Source organism: Gallinula chloropus (assembly GCF_964237585.1).
Source record: "Gallinula chloropus genome assembly, chromosome: Z".
NCBI classification, from domain to species: Eukaryota; Metazoa; Chordata; class Aves; order Gruiformes; family Rallidae; genus Gallinula; species Gallinula chloropus.
Window position 1 is genome coordinate 79,984,367 of NC_140089.1, and position 20,875 is coordinate 80,005,241.

A 20,875-nucleotide genomic window follows, 5' to 3' on the forward strand; every position below is an offset into this window, starting at 1 on the left:
CCATGGTCCTTGGGGGTTCCTTCCAACCTAGACCATTCTATACACAAGATGTGTGCAGTGCCCACTTACACGGGTGTGCAGACCCCTTGCACACACAGAGCTATCTGCACACACACAGACCCAGACCCACTGCAAACATGTGCAGTGTGTGCAGAGTGCCCACTCCCACGGGTGTGCAGACCCCTTGCACACACAGAGCTATCTGTACACACGCAGACCCACCACAAATGTGTGCAGTGTGTGCAGAGGTGCGCAGACCCCCTTGCACACCCCTCCTCCTACACGCTCCCCTCTCCCCGTGCACACAGCACACATACCTGGCCCCTCTGCACACCCTGCTACGCGCTCCCCCTCTCCCAACACGCCCATGCCCTCAGCCACACACCCACAAAACCTCCTCATCCCCCACCCCCACCGCGCCCCTGGCCGCATCCCCCCCACCCCGACCCCCCCCTCCCCGCCGCCCCTCCCGTCCCGCGGCCCCGCACAGGGTCGGCTCTCGGCGGGCCGGTCCCGGGGCGATCCCCCGGGGCTGCCGCAAGCCCGGCCCTCCCCGAATGACTCCCTTGACGTGCGCTAGCAAATGGGAGCGGGGAGGGGTGTTGCTGCCTGCCTGCCACTTGTTGCAAAAAAAAAAAAAAAAAAAAAAAAAGAGAGAGAGAGGAGAGGAAAAAAAAAAAAAAAAGGAAGAAAGAGAGAAAGAAAGAAAAGAGGGGAAAAAATCCCACCCACCCTCATCTGCTGCGGAATAAAAGAAATATCGGCGGGCGCGGCGCCATGTGAGCGACGGGCCGGGACCGGGCGGAGCAGCCGGCCGTGCCCCCCGGGACGGCGGGGCGAGCCCCGGGCGGCGCTCGGAGCCGGCGGCATGGTGGAAAACCCCAGCCTGGCGGCCAAGCCCGCCCTGGTGAGGGCCGGCGCGGCCGCACCGCGACGGGACGGGGGGGAAGGGGGGCCCCCCGGTAGCGCGGGGGTGCACGGTGGGAGCGGGGGTGGGGGGGGCAGCCCCGGTCGGACAGGATCGGGAAGGGAAGGGGATGGGGGGGGGAGGTTTCTCCCCGGTGGGAGCGGAAGGAGGGTCCCGGGAGGACGGGGCGCCCGGGGAGATGGAGCGGGGATCTCCAGTGGGACTGGGTTGGGGTCCCCGACGGAGTCGGGGCGCGGGGTGTGTGTGGGGGGGGGGGGCAGGGTGGGGACTCGGTAGGAGACGTTCTCCGATGGGACCGTCGGGGCAGAGGTCTCCGGTGGGACCGAGGAGAAAGTCCCCAGTAAGACGCCGTCGCCAGTGGGACCAGGACCGGGTTGGGGGGGGGGGGGGGGGGCGGGGAAGGGGTCCCAGCAGGACACGGCCCCCGCGGACCGAGGAGGGCAGCTTCCTGCAATACAGCGACGGGGCTCCCGGGTCAGAGCCGCTCCCGGTGGGAGCTGGAAGGGCGGCAGAGCGGGGATGAGGTCCCGGAGGGCCGGGTCCCCGGTAGGGCAGGGTGGCGGGTGGTCGCGGGGAGGGTGGCGGGTGGTCGCGGCGCGGGAGGCAGCCTCTCCGGCAGCGGGTGACGCGCCCGGTGCGGCGGCAGCTCCGCGGCCAACTTTTGGGCAGGGCCCCCGGGAGCGGCGGGAAGAGCGGGGGGGGTGGGGGGCGGAAGGGGGGGGAGGGGATGAGGAGCGGGTGGGGTTGGGGGGTGCTGCCACCCCTCCCTTCTCCTCCGGCGGCGCTGAGGCCATGCCCTGTGCCCGCAGCCGGCCGCCCCGCCGCGGGGGCCGGGGGCGGCGGGGGGGCTGCGCTTGGCGGCGGTGATGGAGAGCCTGCAGCGGCAGCAGGCGGCCCGCCTGGCCCGTGGCCCCGACGGCGCTCCCCGACGGACCCCGGTCGAGCCCGGCCCCGGGCCGCCGCCCGCCGCAGCCCGCCGCCGTCCGGCCCCCGGTCCGCGCCCTCCGGCCGCCGCCGCCGCCGCGGCGGGGGAGGAGGAGGAGGAGGAAGAGGAGGAGGAGGAGGAAGAGGAGGAAGAAGGGGAGCCCCGCGACCCGCCGCCTCCCCCACACCACGAGTGGACCTACGAGGAGCAGTTCAAGCAGGTAGGAAGCATCCGGCATACCAGCAGCAGCCGTACCAGGCAGGCAGGCTCACTGTCCCCCCACAGCCCCCAGACTCATTCTTCAGCCCTCCCACCGCTTATGCCCTCTGCTGCCCTCAAGCCCTGTCTGTGGCCCACCCTCAGTGGGCAACGCCACTGCCCCAAGCCCCATTCCAGCCACACTCCAAGCAGCATTCCCAGTACCCCTGTTGCTCCCAGACATTATCACAATGCCAACGTAAGTGGGAACCCCCCAGTTCCCTTCCACTGCCCCCACACTGCATCCCAGGCAGCTACAGTCAAGTGCAACCCAGCACCCCTGTCCTAGAGCACCAATCTGCCCTGAATGGGTACCGTCTGAATGCCCCTTGCTTTCCCCTGTCCCTGAGCCCTGCCCCACCCCAAAAGGCATGTAGTCCCCATCCCCCTGCCACCAAGCCCCATTTGACCCCTGTCTCATGTTCCCTGTCTCATGTTCCCCACCTTCCCCATGTTCCCTGGGGCTCCCCAGCATGATGGGGTGCCTGGACACTGGCCCACGCAGGTTCCATGCCTGGTGCTTTCTATGATGGGATGACCTCTGTGTGTGGAGGTTTTACAGAGATGGACGAAGGTGAGGGAAGGTTCTGGTGCATGGTCACCCCAAGGAACTATTGGGCAGCGGAGCTGAGCCCCTCCTGTGTCTCATTGTGGGCCAGGGCATGTTGTGGCTGGTCAATGCGACTCATTGATTACCTGTATCGGCTGGAGGAAGCTGCCTGTTGACCCCATCACCTCACTCCTGGGTGGGCATAGGGAAGACCCCTGTGCTACAGAGACCTGGCAGGGGGACAGGGCTCCTGGGGCTTGTGTATAGGTAGAGGAAATGCCTCTCTGTGTTTAACGTGCTGTTTTGTGTAAGCCCTGGTTGGCGTGCAGCAGGTGCTGCTCCATGCATGGGCTGTGGGCATGAGCGTGGACCACACAGTGCCAGCTCAGGGTTGCCTGGTCCCTGTCTGCTCAGCTTCATCATGGAGGGAGAGAGGGGTGATGCTGGTGGACAGGGTGGGTGACAGGGAGGTTGCAGTGCGGGGACAGAGCAGAGACGCCCCTGTGCAACTGATGTGTGGCTTTTTGGGACTGGCCCTGCTCACGGGACAGAGGGGTGAGGGGACTTGCCTGTTCATCCACAATGGCCCTGGCAGGGAAGGGTCGGGGAGGCAGCTTTAAGGTGCCGCGGGGCCGTGTTCCTGCCTTTTCTGTGCCGAGATTGCACAACACCGCGTTATTTGGAGGGGCCAGGGCTCACCTCCCTGGGCGCCCGGGAAGTGTTACGTTACACCCCGCTGCGCAGAAAAAGGCTGACTGTCCGGTTCCCGGGGTCAGCCGGGAGGGCGGTGGGAAGCGGCTCCTCCTTCCCAGGCCTGGGGAGGCTTTACAAAGAGAAAGCATCCCCGGCATTTCTCGTCCTTCAGCCTCCTGCCCTGCCCCTGATTGGGGCTGCCTGAGCTCCCCGTGCAGGGCAGGAGCCCAGCCGGCAGCACGGGGTGGATGCTGGGGAGAAGGATGGCAGGGGAGGTTGGGGGCTAAATCCTGCCACGAGTTCTCGGGGTCATATCTGACTCCTCACTTGCTCTCCCTTTTTTTCTCTGGAAAGGCAATGAGTGCCTGGAGCAGGGACCCACATGTGAGCTTCCCACTTCCTGGCATGTCCCTGCCAGCCCAGGGGACAATGGGATGTCCCTTATGTTCAGTAACCGGGTGCACAGCACCAAAGGGACCAATTGTCTCTGGATGCTTTCTATGGGCTGAGACAGGGAGAAGGGAAAGAAGTTGCTGGGACCAGCCCTGCCCTGAGTTTGCATGGTTCTGCCATGTGTGGGGTGGCACTTTGGAGGACACTGTGGTGCCCGCTTGCCCTGGGGTCTGCAGGTTGCCTGTCATTCCCCTGCGATCATCCAGGAGGGGACGTGCCCCTGACTGGGAGGGATGTGTTTCCCCCTCGGGCTTTCTCCAGGCTGCAGGGCTGTGCCTCACCCAGCCTGGGGAACAGGTTCTCCTCTCTCGGCAGGGACTGAGTGGTGAAAGTGGCCGTGCTCCAGCATTTGGAGGTTTCCCAGGGGGCTGGTCTGGGATGCTGTGGGGCACAGAGACACACATGGGCTGCACTTCCCACCAGACCACCCAGCTGGGAGCTGCCCCATGGTGCTGCTGGCATCACCTGCTATGGGTCTCTGGCTCTGTCCTTGCTGCCCTTGTCCAGGGAAGGGGAGACAGCTAAGGGTATGGGGACCACCAAATCCAGGATGGGTTGCATGGGGTAGGCAGGGACCCACTTCCCTGGCTCTCTGCAGCATGGACAGGACCCTGAGGGGTTTCTAGCAGGAGTGCAGGACCAGCCATGGGGGACTTTTTGTGCAGTGTGGTGGTGCTGAAAATGTGAGCAAAGGATGAGGCTGTGGTGGAGAAACCCATCGAGGGTTAATAGGCAAATGCTGCTTCCCCCAGCTTTATATGATTTCTAAGGCACCGGTCTGGGGGGGCTGGTGGGACCTTTGCTCTGATCTGGGAGGGCTGCTCTGATGTTACAGGGTTGTGAGACCCCCTCACCCCTGCCTCTTGCATCAGCCCCCGTTGCCGGTCTATGTACACTTGATAAGGACACATGGGTAGAGACCTGGGCAAAGGTCCAGGAGGTCCCCACCAAGCACTGCAAAGCAGCCCTTACCCGGGGTGGGGGGCACGGAGCGGGGTCTGACTGTGTGCTGTCCATGAACTCTCCCTTCCCTGGGGACAGGGATGCCACCAAGTTTCAGTGCTGCGGTGCTGCATCACACATTTGACCTGGAGGGAGCTGGGAGGAGCCTGGCATTGCTGGTGCCGGCTCAGCCCCATGAACTCAGCTTTTGTCCCTGAGGAGCCGTCCGCAGACACGGTGACAGGTGCTCTGGTTTCACCCAAACGATGGAAGAGCAGCACCAGGATCCAGGGGTTTCCCTCTCCATCCCCTGTCTTTTCTGGGATGGGGCACCCCAGGCAGACCCCCAGAAGGAGGAAGACTCGAAGGCTGGGTTTTGTACCCAGCTCTGGCAGGAGGATACTCTGCTGTCCAGTTGTGGTTGAGGGGATCAGAACCTCCTGAAACTCCTTCCCCACTACCCAGGAACAGCTGGGGAGTGTCAGCAGGGGACAGCCCTTTGGGGACTCTCAGGTGTCTGGTAGCCTCAGTGGCTGCTGCGGGGATGGCTTCCTTTGCCAGCAGCTGTTGGCCATCATCGCCGTGTGGCTATTCCTCCACCTCCTGTGGTGCTGCTCCTGTCCTCTCTGTCCCTGCTTGCACCACCCAACCCTTTCCACATATTTTGGCAGGGCTTGCCCACCGTGAACAGATGTGCTCACATCTCAAAGCCTGGAGGAAAGCGCTCTCAGGGGGCTGCAGCCCTCCCTACCACGGACATCCTCGTGTATCAGTTTCCTTCCCTGTGCTCAAAACCCACACGGTGGTTTTGGGCATCCCCAGATGGGTCAGCAGGGCCGTGTGGCTGCCCCCATTGCTTTCACCTGCGGGGTTGGTGAGGCAGAGGCTGCTCAGGAGGGGGACCCCAGGGAGAGGGAGGTGGTCTCTTTGCCACTCCCCCGCCTCTAGAACATCTTCACCGCAGGTGCAGGAGCAGCAACCACAGGGCTCCTGGGGCTAAATTAGAGGGTCTCTGGTTACACCTCAGAGGCGGGGCGGGGAGGGGTGGTGGGAATGGACATGGTGTTTGTTCCTGTCCATAGCTACCTGGAGGCTCCTCAGCAGCAGACCCGCGGGCAGAGCTCTGCCCGGGGGGCTTGGGACCACCTGCAGCGGGGAAGTGGTGGCAGCAGCAGGGGTCAGCGTGCTAATCCCCGGCAGCAGCAGCGGCTGCGGGAGCTCCCGTGGCTCAGCACAGGCGCAGGGGCACAGGGCAGGAGCGAGGAGCTGCTGGGGTACAGCTGGGAGCGCCTGTGGGGGTGTTCTGGGTGTGTGTGGAATGGAGTGTATGGACCCGTGTGAGTGCTGGTGCAGCGCAGGGGTGTGTCGGAACCCGTGCGAGTGCTGGTGCCTGTGTGCACCCCAAGTGTCCCCACACGTGTGGGGATGTCTGGGACACCGTATGCACGTGCACCGGTCCAGTGGAAGTGCCCAAGTGTGTATGAACCCCTGTGAGTGCTGCTCTGTGCTTGTGCCACCTCTGTGAGTGCCCAGGACGTGTCCAAGCCCCTGTGGACACATAGGTGTGAGTATAGGGATGTGTACGGCATGTGTGTGTCCCCACACGCGTGTGGCGTGCCCACGTGTGTCTGAGCACACACATGTGTGTGTGTGTGTAGGGAGATGTGTGGTGTCTCAGTGTACATGGGCAGTCCTGCACACACATGGACCGGTGTCTCCATGCACAGAGCCTGCACATATGGACCTGTGGGTGTTTGGGGCAGGGTTTGGGGGGCTGAGACCCCTCCGTGCTGCAGCTCACGGTGCTGAGAACTTGAGTTATGGTGGGTGTCAGCCTCCTGCCTCCCCCCCCCCCCCGCCTCCCCCACCGCTGCTGCCCCCCAGGGCTCTTCCCAGCCCTGCTGCACTCTTAAGGGATGCTGAGAGCTTCAGCAGCTGCTGCAACACCATCTCCCAAACGGGGGGGTCCCAAGGGCTTGGAATCGGGGGCTCCGAAGAGGAGGAGGTGTAAAAACTAATCAAGAGTGTGAGAATAAAGGCGCTGCAGGCGGGAGAGGAGCGCTGGCAGGAGCCCCCACCCCACAGCTGCCCCTGGCTCCCTCCCCAGCTGCCGCCTCGGAACCTGATGTGAGTGGGGAGTTTGGAAGGGGGGGCGGAATTCACCCCCTCGCCAACTTGAGCCTCCGCTAATCCTCTAATTGGGTTAATAATGGAGGTAAATCCCCTGTGCAGGCAGCAGGCTGGGCAGGGCGGCAGCAGGGAGGGGAAATACGGCCCCAGGGAGGTGGGATCTGGTCCTTACTGGGGTGCCCGCCGGGGTGTGCAGCTGCGTGGGAGTGAGCTCTTGTTTGCTGGGGGGGGGGTCAGTGTGTGGTGTGTGAGTGTGCACCAGGCACAGGCTGTGTAGGGAGTGCACGAGTGTGTGTGGGGCGAGTGGGGGCTGCACGGGGAGAGCGTGTGAGGGGCGTGGGTGAGGGTGTGCAGGGGGGACGCGCAGGTGATGAGTGTGCACAGTGTGAGTGTGAGTGTGTGTGTGTGCATAGGGAGGGTGTAGGGGGGATGTGTGTGGACAGAACGTGCGTGCAAAAGGAGAGCGGGTGTAAGGGGTGTGTGGGTACGCACAGGGTGAGTGTGCAAAGGGGATGGGTGAGTGTACAGAGGGAGTGTGTGTGCACAGGGGGACCGTATAGGCGATAGAGCACAGATGGGGGGCTGTGTGTGTGTGCAGAGGGCGCGTGCAGGGTCCGTGTGAGCATGTACAGGGTGGTGTTTGCCCAGGGAAAGCGTGCCTGGAGGTGCAAGGAGAGCACACACACATGAGCCTGTAGGTGGGTGTGCACTGGGCGTGTGTGTATGCACAGGGCAAGCACGCTGGGCACTGTACACGGGGGCTGTGGCAGCCTGTCCCCTGGGGATGCCCACATTGGCAGGGACATGTTCCACTGCAGGGGGTTGCAGCTCAGGGTTGCTCTGTCCCAGATCTGGTGTCCACACACATGTCTGGTGGTGGGCTGGGAGCAAACACCAGCCTTAGACACCCTTTCTGCTTGGGAGGTTCCTCTGGTGGCAGAGAGGGGTGCCAGGGTCTCTGGCGTGGGGGGTGCCACCAGCCCTTCCTCCCACATCGTCCCTTCAGCGTGGCCAGAGGAAGGGGATGGGGCTGGAGGGGCACGAAGGGTGGTCATCGAGCACCCAGCACACATCCCAGATAGGTACACAGCCCCCCTCCCCACCCCCACCATGTGTGCTTCCCCATAGCCACCCAGCCCTGTGTGTGCATGTGCAGACCCCTAGATGTGCAAGCACACACCCTGTGTGTGCACCTACGCACATATAGTAGGTGTGCACATGGGTGTCCCTCGGGGGACACCTAGGGTGGTGCTGGCACTGGAGGAGGGTCCCCTGGCTCCAGTCACCCTGGGAAGGAGGGAGGGATTGAGGGGGAGGCAGGGATGGAGAGGAAAGCAAGGATGGAGGGGGAGGCGGTGGTGTGGCAAGTGCCGGCAGGTCAGGGAGGTTAACCTGAACAATTCCCCTCATTGACTCCCTGCCTGTTCAGCCATGAACGAGTAACAAGGGGCCAAGCGTGGGGGACACCCGCTCGCCAGGAGCCGAGACACCCTCCACCTGCACCACCAACCCCAGACAGATGGAGGGAGGACAGCAGGACAGCAGGACAGGTCTGCAGACAGTGCCCACGGTGACACCATGCAGCACCTTTTGTCTGGAAATGCCGCTGCAGCTCTTGGGGAGCCAGGCTAGCACCCCGTGCCTCAGTTTCCCCATCCTACAGAATGGATCGAGGGGGAGGACAGGGAGGTTATAAGCCACCCTCCACCCCCCCCCCCCCGCCTCCCTTTCACTCCAGGGCCAGGCTGTGGGTGGGGGCTGCCCTCCCAAGGCCAGCAAACAGTCCCTCACCGTGCACGAAGCCAGGTTAATGTTTGCAGCACGCAGCAGCTCTGCCGGGAGCCGCGGCGCCCGCCACCGTGGGGAGGGGGGTTTTAATGACCCGCCGGATCCGCCGCATTATCAGCGCTGATTAAACCTGCTGCTCTATAAAGCAACGTTAAATATTAAGCATGATGAAAGGCTTTGGGGTGGTGGTGGGGGGTGGCACAGCACTGGGAGAGGGCTCTGGGCAGGGGTGGGGGGGGAGGTGGGGGTGGTGGGGTGGTGTCTAGCCACACCAGTGGGGTGAGCACTGAGGTTGGGGGTGTTGGGGCAAGTCAGCACCCCGGCGCCCACTGAGCTGTGGGGTCAAGGGAGCAGGTTCCCCCCCTCAGGAGCCGGCAGCACTTTTGAATGCTGCCGGCGTCCAGGCGAAGCCGTCCCGTAACCATTAACTTATTAATGGCTGGTGGCAGAGACAAGCAGTGGCTCACAAGGTCAGGGGGTGGTTTGTGCCTGGCGGGGAGCAAGCTGCCCCCCACCTCTGGCAAAGGGTGTGGGGGGGACGCCCACAAGAACTCAGCTCCTCCCTGTCTGCCCCATGACTGAGGGGATGCTGCGGGGGCTCGGACCATGGATGCCATTGGGGTGCCTGCACCCCAGGATCTACAGGGCAGTGTGTCAACTAGGAACAACCAGTTGCAAGCCCTCAGGGTAAACTGAGGCACTGATGGCTTTCCTGACCCCCCCCCCCTCACGCCCCCCCCATGCCAGTAGGACACAGGAAAGGACACCCCAGTGTCTGGGTGCCCCACTCTGGACCATGTCCCAAGGAAAGGAGCCGGGGACCCCCAGCTCAGAGGTGATAGCGAAGGTCCGGAGAGCTGCAGGTACCCCAAAATCGCCTGTCAGCAGTCAGCCACCCACACAGAGCAGCTACAGCCTGGGGGGGCTGGGGGGTGCACGGGGCTGGGCATCGCCTGTGCTCCCTGCGTGAACAGCGGACAGATGGAAAAATTAGCAGTGCGGCTAATCAATGTGATGCATATTAAGCGGCTCGGGGGTGGGGGGCGGGGGGGCTTGTGTGGAACGCCAGGCAGGGGGAGCCGAGCAGGGTCCGAGATCGATACAGCTCGTATTAAGTGGATTAAATCCTGGTTGCCGATCCGAGCCTTTGCTGCCAGCAGGAGGTGGCAGCTGAGCGGGGACTGCGGGGGTCCTGCTGCGATCGCTTCCCCTGGCAGCAGGGCTGGGGGGAGGGGGTGAGGTGGGGGGGTACTCGCTGCGGCAGGGCAGCCACGAGATGTCTGGGGGGGGTAACTTAGCACCTCACTGCATCCTTTATCTAGGGGATCAGCTGGGCTTTAGGGGTGCCAGGGACCCCACGCCCAGCCCCACAAGCTCCTCAGGCTCTGGAAGAGGCATCTCCTGGGTGAGTGAGCGGTGCTAATGATGTTATTTAATCGTGGTGAGGAGGCACAAGGTCTATTCACGTCCCTTTAATAAACCGTGTTCGACCCGCTGACCTTTAACCTGCCCGACAAGCCCAGTTATCCCCATCCCTTAAGGAATAAAGATGTCGCCATGGCAATGGGATGACAGGAGGGAGCCGAGTCCCCAGAGCGGCACCCGGGGCGGGGTGGGGATAAGAACACCCTGCTCCGGCCCTACACCCGCACCTGGGTGGTGGTACCCGGTGGTGGTGAGGGGGTGCAGGGGATGCTGTGGCTTTTGGGGGCGGGGCAGGCACCGCGGATGGGGTCCCCAAGGTCGGCAGAGCGGAGCGGAGCTGCACACCAGCGGCTATTGATTCCCGGGCTTGACAGTTTAATACTTGTGTTTATAGAGGAATATAGTTACATCGATGGCGTTAAATGAGTTACTAATTATATCAATACAAACACGATTAAAAGGGTCCTTGCTCATAGGTCACCGCAAGCAGGAGCTGCCGGTGTTGCACAACTGCCCCTGGGCAAAGCCTGCCCGGCTGCTCCGAGGTGCATGGTAGGGGGATGCTCTGGGGCGGTGTGTCCCCTGCAGAGGACTGTCCATCCGGGGGGTGACCGTGCCTCTCTGGGGCTGTGCATGCCCGTGTGGGGCTGTGCGTGCCCAGCGGGGGTTGTGTGCTCCCCTCTGGGGCTGTGCATCCCCGTGTGAGCGTGTGTGTGCCCCTGAGGGGATGCGGGTGCGCGTACGGCGTTGTGCATGTGCCTGTGTGGGGCTGTGCACACCCCTGAGTGCTTGTGCACACTCCCATGGGGCTGTGTGTACCCATGCAGGGCTCTGCACGTGTGTGGGACCGCGCAAGCCTGTACAGGGTCGTGCTTGCTCATGTAGGCTTAGGTATTGCTTGCTTGGGCTTGTGGACAGCCAGGTGGTGTGGTGTCAGCCTGTGCCCCTACAGCAATTGTGTGTGGCCCTGAGGGGTTGTCACTGCTGAGAGGGTCAGTCCGCAGGTGAGGCAGGAGGGGACCACAGTGCCCACCCTGCAGAAGGAGGAGGGTGAGCGGCACAGCTCTTTTCTCAGACCTGGGGTGTCTTGGGGTCCCTCACGCCTGAAGGCTGTTGCAGACCACCACCTACGCCAGCCATGGCACCCCTGTGAACCTGTGGTGTCTGAAACCCATCGCCAGCATTGGCTGGGACCCAGCCCACCCCCCCACCAGAAGGAATCACACAAAACTGCCACCTCTCCAGCCTTAGCACCCTCCAATCCCATGGGACACCTGGTGCATCCCTTGTCACTCTGGTCCACTCTCTTTTTTTTTGCATCTCAGAGCCCCACAGATAAAAGGTAGGAGGTTAATAAATGGTGGGAAAAGAGACACCAGCACTTGGAGGTCACACCTGTTTTGGGGTCTGGAGGCAGTGGTGACACACGCTGGATGCAGGAGCAGAAATGTGAGTGGCACCTGGGGGGGTCTGGCAGAGGTTTGCCTGCAGGAGCCCACCCACCCATGGGGTGGCTTCACCCTGCTGTGGCGTGGGCAGTGGTTGATGGTTTTTTGGGGGGCGTTGCTCCTGCTTTGACAAGCTGGGAGATTGCAGAGGTAGAAACGGGCTGGGTATGGAGAGGAGGGATTGAAGTCCTACTGCAGGCAGGAGCAGGGGAGGAAGTGCAAAGCCAGGCTCACACAGGCTTTCCGGTGCAGAAATCAAAGCAGCCCCCCAGGAGCTCTGCTCCAAGCCTGACCTAGTTACCTCAATCAATGGCTCAAGGAGCTCCTGGGAAAGGGCAGGCGATGGGGAGGGGGCAGAAAGCAGGGCAGGGAGCACCACAGTGGAGGGGAGGGAGAGGGTGCTGGCACCAGCGGTGGGTTGGGGCACTGTAAGAGCCCCCTGCTGCAAGGAGTGGTCAGTTAGGTGGCAGACAGGGCAAGGACAGGGAGCACCAAGGAGCAGCTGGGAGTTGGGCAGTCAGCCCCAGGGGGTTGTGGTGGGAGATGGGCAGTTGGCACCCATCTGATAGACAAGAGACAGGCAGCTGGTACCCACGGGTGAGGTGAGGGGCTTTGTTAGATGTGTCTGTCCAGTGGTGGGCCATCTGTAGGAGCATCCCTGCATCCCCACATCCGTGTCCCCTCATCACATCCCTGCATGCCCCCTCCCATCCCCAAATCCCGGTGTCCCTGCAGCCTGACACATCCCTTCAGCCCAGCTCCCTTTATCTGTCTGGTGAATAATGTGCTGTGCAGAGAGGGAGGGGGTTTGTGCTCCCTTTCTATTGGTTTTTAACGGCCTTTCCCAGCACAATTGTTTTTTAAACGACTCTATTTTGTGCCTGACTTTGTTTTCCAGCTTGCATTTCTTTGTATATGTTTTGGAAATCCATTCTGGACTGCTGAGTTTTGTTTCTTTTCAATGGCTTTAAATTCTTACCAGGCTCGCTGGGAGGAATTGGTGTCTATAGCGCCTTCGATTGGTGCTAATTTTTCCTTCATGTGCTCTGACTTTTACTGCTGGGCCATCGATCTGGCGGGCTCCAATTTGTCATGGTCACCCAGGCGCTGTGCTGGAATCAGGAGAGAGAGCCCTGGCTCTCACGGGGAGCCGGCGCTTCATGTCCCTGGCACAGGGGCTGTGCTTGCCCCCCCGAAACCCCAGCGCTGGCCACTGGCTCAGCCTGGGGATTGTGTCCCCATGTTCCCAGAGCTGAATCCATCCAGTGCTCACAAGCGTCTGCACAGCCTCCTGTGTGTGTGTGAGTGTGTGTGTGTGTGTGTGTGCAGCTACACACCTGCTCCCCACCTTGCACGCTGGTCAGCGCATCCTCAGACTCGCTGGGGCACACGTGTGCTGGTGTTGGTGCTGCACACACCGTCCTGTGCTTGTGCACTGGCACACAGTGCACACACACCTGGCTTTGTACACACACACTCACACACTCACTGTGGGAGGTTCCTGTGCCTCTCAGGGACATGTCACTCCTGTGCTCACACCCCGGTCCCTGCGCGCAGCTGAGGGAGACGCGTTTGGGGTCGCCGTGCCTGGCCAGGGGAGATGGCTTTGGGAGGGATCATCATGCCCAGCTGAGGGAGGAGGATTTGGCAGTGTGTCCCTCTATGGAGTCACCCTCAAGATGTCCTTGGCCATCGGTCAGGCCCCATCTCTGGAGACACAGCTCAGGAGGTGCTTATCAGGCTGTCCACAGCCCTGGCACGCACAGCTTCCTTGCCAGCCCCCAGCACTGTGGCCCTGCCAGTTGGCCCTGTCCCTGGAAGGGACCAGCAGGCCAGCATCTCCTCTGCATGGGTGGATGCTTGTCCCTGCAGATGTGGATGCTGATTGCATGCTGGGACCTGGTGAACACCGACACTGCACAGTGCTGGGAGGGTACTGAGCCAGAGCAGGGTTGAGCATCCTGGTCCCAGGGACCTGCCTGGTCCCAGGGACCTCAGAGCCCAGGATCTGCTGCTGCTCAGTCTAGATTGGCATTGTGTTCCCAGGCTGAAACATTTCTGTCCCTCTGTCTGGTGAGGAGAGGGACAGGGAAACTGAGGCACAGACACAGCATCCCTGCAGCAAGGCTGCAAAACAGCCAGTGGTGTGTGGGGAGCCAGCGCCAGCCCCTGAGCACAGGGAGACCCTGGCATTGCCAGCGCAGAGGGTGTGTGTGGGTGTCCCATCTGTGGGGCAGGGAGAGCTGCTCGTTGCTGGCAGAGCAGGCAGGTGAGGCCAGGGATGATGCAGGGTCCTGACCCAGGCACGGTCCTGCCCCCAGCACTGCCCTTCTCTGCCTCACGTGCCCCCGTACGCTGGCAGTGCTGACTCCCCTCTCTCCTACCTACAGCTCTACGAACTCGATGAGGACCCGAAACGCAAGGAGTTCCTGGACGACCTCTTTGGCTTCATGCAGAAGAGAGGTAAAGGTGGGTGGCTGGGGTGGGCACTACTGGCACCCCTGCCCCAGCTGCCTTGTGGGGCTCACAGTGTGATCTGCTTGGGCACCGAGCTGCTCGGTCACAGAAACTCACACTCAGCAGATTTGCCCCTGTTGCCCCAGGTTGGACATTCCTGACAGCCTGACATCCAGAGGGACCCCTGTGGACTCCCCCAAGATAAGGCTGGTAGCCCTGCCCAGTACTGGTGCCCGTTGATGATGATGCTGGTAGCAGTGCCCAGTGCTGGTGCTTGTTGATGATGAGGCTGGTAGCAGTGCCCAGTGCTGGTGCCCATTGATGATGAGGCTGTTAGCAGTGCCCAGTGCTGGTGCCCGTTGATGATGATGCTGGTAGCAGTGCCCAGTGTTGCTGGCTGTTGATGATGATGCTGGTAGCAGTGCCCAGTGCTGGTGCCTGTTGATGATAAGGCTGGTAGCAGTGCCCAGTGTTGGTGGCTGTTGATGATGAGGCTGGTAGCAGTGCCCAGTGCTGGTGCCCGTTGATGATGATGCTGGTAGCAGTGTCCAGTGCTGGTGCCCGTTGATGATGAGGCTGGTAGCAGTGCCCAGTGCTGGTGCCTGTTGATGATGATGCTGGTAGCAGTGCCCAGTGCTGGTGCCCATTAGTGAGGATGCCCATTAAGAGAGATGCCCATTCGTGATGCCCAGCAGTGACATCCACCAGCAGTGCCTGGTGGGGATGCCTGTTAGCGTATTCCTTGGTGACAAACCGTAGCCACACGTGCCAGCGGTGCCCATGAGCGGTGCCTATTTGCAGGGCTTTTTAGTGATGCCCAGTGAGGATGCCCATTACCGGCACCTCTCGCCGACACAGCGATGGCACCAGGAGAGGGGTCAGCAGTCGGGGCAGCGCTGGGCGCCCAGGGGTTAAGGGCTCGCCAGCCAGCCCCGCCGCATCGGAAATCTTTGCTATCGGCATGGGGGGCCGAGCCGGCTCCCAGGGACTCAATAAATGCTTTAACCTTTGCCCTCCCCGCCCGGGCCTGCGACAATTAAAAGTTGCCAAGCGCGGGCTTGTGGCCGGCCGTATTAATTAGAGCCTTTTGCCGGTGTGTGGATTAATGAACATGCCGCTCAATAGCCAGTAAACCCCAGGCAGAGGTTAATGCCGAGCTAATTAACGGGGGAAGGCTGAAGAGGGGGTGGGGGGGTGCAGGAGCGGTGGGGCTATCTGCGTGCAGGGAGAGGGTGGGCAGAGAGGAACAGTCACCCCTAAGTCCTAGCTGTGGGCAGGGTGGTGAGGGTGTCCACCTGCCCGTGGGCTGGCAGTGATCAACTCCCACGTTGGGCAGAGTCCCCACAAACTCGTGTCACTTGGGGCTGTGCTGCAGGGAGCTGTCGGAGCCATGGGATCCCAGCTGGAATTGAGGAGGGGGAGCTGGGTACTGCCCCATGGGTGCCCCCAGCCCCTCTGGCCCCGGTTGCGGGGTTGTGGGGAAAGAGTGGGAGGATCAGTGCTGCCTCAGCCCCCCAGCATCCATCAGCCACAAGATTCATGGGCTGCTCCACGGCTTCATTATCTCTCTCTCCAAAGCTAATTAACTCCCTCGCCATTGGGGCCGGGGCTAATTAAGCAAGCGCCTGGTGGTGCGGGGAGGAGGGAGGGAGCCCAATGCTTCTCTGTCAGCGCTGCTCCCCATCGCTCCTTGTCCAGCCATCCTGCTCCTGTACAGTGTCCCACACCTCCCCAGGTGGGTGGCATCCCCCCGGGGAGGGTGTGAGGGGGTGTGGATGCAGGTGTAGATGTGCCTGTTGGAGGACCAGGGGATTTTGGGGCTGGGTAGCAAAGAGAAAGGGGACAGGAGTAGGGACAGCATCCCAGGGATCATCTGGAGCTGGCTGAGAAGCAGCACCCATGAGCAGGTCTGGGTGCTGCTGGGGCACCCAGGGGTGTTTGGGCAGGGGACTCTGATCCCTCAGGCTGTTTCCCTGAGGTGGCAGTGGCCCTGGGGGGATCAATGCCTATGGGGTGAGGCCTAATGAAAGGGGCTGCAGCCCCTTGGGAGTCTGTCAGGACATTTGTCAGTGGGGTGGCAAATAGGCAGGGCTGAAATACGGGATGAAGTGAGGGGGCGTTGGGGACCCCATGGCATGCGGCTGGTCACCAAGCCCTGGTGGCACGTGGGGGTGACTGCTGCGGGGGTATCTGGGGAGCAGGGATGAAAGGGGGATGATAACATCACCCCCGTCAGACATAGGGTGCGGGCAGTGGGACACCTCATCTCTGTGCCCCAACCTCTGTGGCACCCCCAAAAGTGGTGAGCCGAGGTATAGGAAGACTCATTTCTGCTTTTACTGTCTGGGGGTCTGTAGGCACCCACCCCCCCCGCCTCCCCCTCCACCCACCTCCCCAGTCCCTCTGCTGAGCAGAGAGGGCCCTGCTGATAACGCGGGGCCATTAATCAATCAAGGAGCTAATTGCAGCACCACAATGGCTATATCACCTCCCCAGGCTTTTGTGCTGCTTGCCCTGGCCGGGCCGGGGCCATCACTCTGCAGGGACGCAGACAGGTCCCTTTGTCAGTGGGACGGGCACCAGCCACGCGCCCTGCGCAGCCCTGAGATTAATGGTGAGCTGCTTTCATTACCCATCCCAGCCAGGGACGGGGGGGGGGGGGGCGGGGAGGAAGAGAAGAGAAGCCCATGGGTGCTCAGTCAGGGGCTGAGACCACGCAAACTTGTTGGCATGTTGGGGTGATGGGGAGCTTGTCAATCGCCGCCGCCCCCCCCCCCCCCCAACGCCCCCCAAAGTGATGGGGATGGTGTCAGCAGCCCCTGGGCAGGGCTGGTGAGGGACTGCTGGTGGATATCGAGTCGATATCTCTGCCGTTTTCCCAGGAGAATAAACTCCTCTCCCCCTTCCCAACCGGGTGAACAACACAGACATAAAAAAAAAAAAAAAAGTTAAATGAACTCAGTAAAGGAATAAAAAGAGCTCATTTTTCAGGCTTATGTGAAGAAGCTGAGCCAATATCGGGGCCATAAATTAGGGATGCTGGAGGATGGCTGTGAGTGACGGCTTTGTTTGAGGGGCGAAGCGCGGCGGTGACAGCCTCCCCCAGCCAAATGGATGGCTTTCCAATAGCACCCGCGCCCCGCCACCCACCAGAGAGAGGAATAAATATGGGATGGGACAGCATGGGATGGGATGCTCATCCCTTCATGCCCTGCTGTAGGTCCCAGCTGCTGGCTAGACCATTGCCTCGAGGCTCTGTGGGGAAGAGCAAGGCTATGGGGCGATTTGGGGGTGCTGGTAAAGCCGGGGGCATGGGGGTTGTAAACAGACAGAGTGGTTTTGGGGACCATTTTGGTCCATGCTGGGCTCTCAGAGCTCTGGTGACCCTAAGTCCTGTCACCCTGTGTCCTTGGCGGGGATGTGATGGGGGACCAGGGGTCAGGGTCTCTACTGAGGGCACTTGAAGGGGATTTTTACAGGAGAAAACCTCCCTGTGAGTCCCTACAGAAGGTTTTTTTTTTGGGGGTGGGGGGGTGTCTCTATGCAGAGAGATCTGTGGGGTTAGTTCCTTTATGGAGTTTAGTTGGCGTCTCTGTGAGGCTGTAGAAGGGGATTGCAGAGGGATGTTTCATCTTCCAGGATGTTTTGCGAAATTTTTTTGGGACAGGCCCTATAGGGACCTTGAAGTGTGCGTGTGTGTGGGGAACAACTCTGTCTAAGGGATTCTGGATGAGGAATTTCACCCATCCCAGTATGCTCCCATATCCCAGCTGAAAGGGTACCTCGCCCCCACAGCCAGCTCCATCAGTGGGGACCCTGTGCCAGCATGCCAGGGGCTACCCCATCCGTGGGCACAATGCCACCTTCCCAACCATCCTGAGGTCCTGCCTGCATCTCCTGTGCCCACGGGTGCTCACCTGAGCACAGAGAGACGCATCCACCCTTGGGAAGCAGCTGGCACCTGCAGTGGCAGTGGGGATAAGGTGGGGACTGTGTCCCCACAGACTGAGGGTCGCCTTGGGCTCACCCTGCTCTCTTTTCTCTCCCCTGTGCCTGTCTGGAAGGGACACCCGTGAACCGCATCCCCATCATGGCCAAGCAGGTGCTGGACCTCTACACGCTGTACCGGCTGGTGACGGACAAGGGTGGCCTGGTCGAAGTCATCAACAAGAAGATATGGCGGGAGATCACCAAGGGCCTCAACCTACCTACCTCCATCACCAGTGCTGCCTTCACCCTCCGCACGCAGTGAGTGGCAGCGGGTGGGGGCCACCTGCCCTGGGGCACCTGCTGGCTCAGATGTCCCGTTGCCCTCACCGGGGTGCAGCATGGGGTGCCCCAAAGGGGGATGGAGGGTTCTTCCTCTCCCAAAGTGCCATTCCAGCTCTGGTCTGTGCAGAGGACGGGGCTGCCTGGGAGGTGTGTGTGGTGCAGGGTCTCATCCTGGCTCTCTCCTGGTGCAGATACATGAAGTACCTGTATCCCTATGAATGTGAGAAGCGGGCACTCAGCTCTCCTGGGGAGCTCCAGGCTGCCATCGACAGCAACCGTCGGGAGGGACGGAGGCAGACTTTCGGCACGGCGCTCTTCAACTACTCACCGGCGGGCACCCCAACCCTGCTGGGCTCCCCCAAAATGTCTCTGCCAGCTCTTAGCATCTCCACGCACACCTGCAGCCAGCTCGGCCAAGTACACGCTGTTAAGAAAGGTGGGTGAGGACACGGTGAGCATCTCTCCCCCAGGGGAGGGCACTGCTCTGGCAGCAGGGATGTTCCCTGACTGCTCTTGCCCTTTTTGCTTGGGGAAAACAGGAACATTCTTGGTCTTTCACCCCCCTCTCTGAAGCTGAGAAAGGTTTCTTTCTCCTGGTTCTAAAGGATGACAGAGCCCAGTTTTCAGGGGTGGTGGCCTGCCCTGCCCCGTGCTACTGGAATAGAGGTGGCCCTGGCTGGAAAACAGTGAGGTGGGGCGGTGATAGGGGGTCCCTGCTGTTGTGGTGGTGATAGGGGGTCCCTGCTGTTGTCGTTGCAGAGGATGGCGTGCTGGCAGCTGCAGTGCCAGGACGCATCGCTATCCCAGTGGGACTGGCCGGCCACCATCTCGCAGCGGCCCAAGCAGCAGCCGCCTCGCAGGCCGCGGTGCTGGAGCAGCTGCGGGAGAAGCTGGAGACCGGGGAGCCGCCGGAGAAGAAGGTGGCTCTGACGGCAGAGGAGCAGCAGCGGCTGGTGCAGCACACGCTGCAGCACAACCTCCTGGCTGTGGCTTCCCAGTTCCCTATGAACGTCAAGATCTCCAACCGAGGTAGCGAGATGCAGCACCTCAGCCTGGGTCACCCCCATCCCCTGGCGCCCCAGGAGGGAGCAGCAGCAGCTGGAGAGGAGCATGGATGCCTGGAGAAGCCAGGCCCCCGCTTCTCTCCCTCGGGTACGTTCTTGTTTCTGTTTCTTTTAACGCTCATATTGGTATTTCCTTTCCCCAGATGACAGACAGGAGACTGCACTGAACCTGTCCACCAACGGCATTAGCAGTATCAACATGTCAATAGAAATAAATGGAGTTGTCTACACAGGTAAATAGAAGGGCCGCTCGGCCTGTGTAATTGCGGCCGGGAAATCCAATAACTTATAGCCACTGCCTGGCCAGCAAGTCCTTCCTTCAATCTGATGTCTTTACTATAAAATCCATCGTAATGAAGTGGCAGGGCCTGGGGAGAGGGGGCAGGAGGAGGAGGGGGTCAACAAGGATAGAAATTGACCCTCAGCAGGTGCTAGCAGCGAAGGGCCAAAGTGGGGAAGGGAGGGAGGGACAAACAGACAGGCTTGGGCTGAGGAGTGTGAAAAGGCACCTGGGGTCATCTCCCACCATGAGGTCCTACAGGCAGGGCTTGGATTTGGGGTCACCCCAGTGCTGGTGTGCCCAGAGGGTCTCTGGCTGGGAGCAGGGGTTGGCTGGTTGCAGACCATCTATGTTGGGTGCAGGAGATGTTGGGGTGCTTTGCTGGAGCACAGGCTCCTTTGGGGTGTCCTCTGACACCTGCTGGGCTAAGCGTTTCATCCTGTGACCCCCAGCTCCCTGCCTGCCCTGTGGAGACACCCCCAATTAAAATCGATGGCTTTTCCTTCAGGACTTAAATATTTAATGAGCTGGAAATGTCAGGGATAATCAGCATGCGGGGCTGCTAGCGGAATGGCCCTGGGCTGCCCCACGGGCTGCCCCACATGAGTGGGGGTGGCTGAGCTGGGGGAGGCACAAAAAATGATGGGGGGAATGCTGGAGCCCCCAGGGTTGCTGATCCCACCTTCCCTAGCATGGGTCCTGTGGGAAGGTCTGATGAGCGGAGCCCCCAGCTCTCTGACTGCCCTAACTTCCTTGCTCTTGCTCCCCAGGCGTCCTGTTTGCCCGCCGGCCCCCGGCCCCCTCAGCACCTGGTGGAGGGAGCACCCAGAGCCGGCCGAACCCCATGCCTGCCCCAAACCCACTGCTCCCAGCCCCCTCGCACAGCCACACTCCCACCAGCACCTCACCATAGGGTAAACGCCATCCCCCCACTCTGAAAGCAGCTGGGGATCCCCAGAGCCAGGAGGACTGAGGTGTGGGACCCAAGGTGGGATGGGGGACACAAAGGTGCCTATTGTTACACTACTGAGCTGTGTCCATGCAAGGCTGTGAGCACACAGGTGGGACCTTTTGCCCCTTACCCTGCACGTGGGACCCCTTCCCCATGCATCCCCTCTGACACATGCACCTTCCTTCCCAGGTACCGCCCCTAGGTGACCCCCCACCCCCACCCCCAGCCCCTGCCTGCTCTATTGCCTGAGGCACCCCCAGGCCCCGCATGCCGTATCCCCTACACTCTGCAGCCCCTGTACACACCTTGG

The 20,875-nt window shown here is 61.4% G+C and overlaps 1 protein-coding gene across 1 annotated transcript; it reads left to right on the plus strand.

Annotated features, from left to right (window-relative positions):
* Positions 1 to 868: 868 nt before the first annotated feature.
* ARID3C (AT-rich interaction domain 3C) lies at positions 869 to 20,526 on the plus strand (the record flags this gene model as incomplete). Its single annotated transcript, XM_084278862.1, has 8 exons — positions 869 to 907; positions 1,738 to 2,073; positions 13,931 to 14,003; positions 18,062 to 18,245; positions 18,461 to 18,705; positions 19,029 to 19,298; positions 19,477 to 19,566; positions 20,384 to 20,526. 8 exons carry the CDS (start codon positions 869 to 871, stop codon positions 20,524 to 20,526), a joined length of 1,380 nt encoding a protein of 459 aa, XP_084134988.1.
* Positions 20,527 to 20,875: the final 349 nt, after the last annotated feature.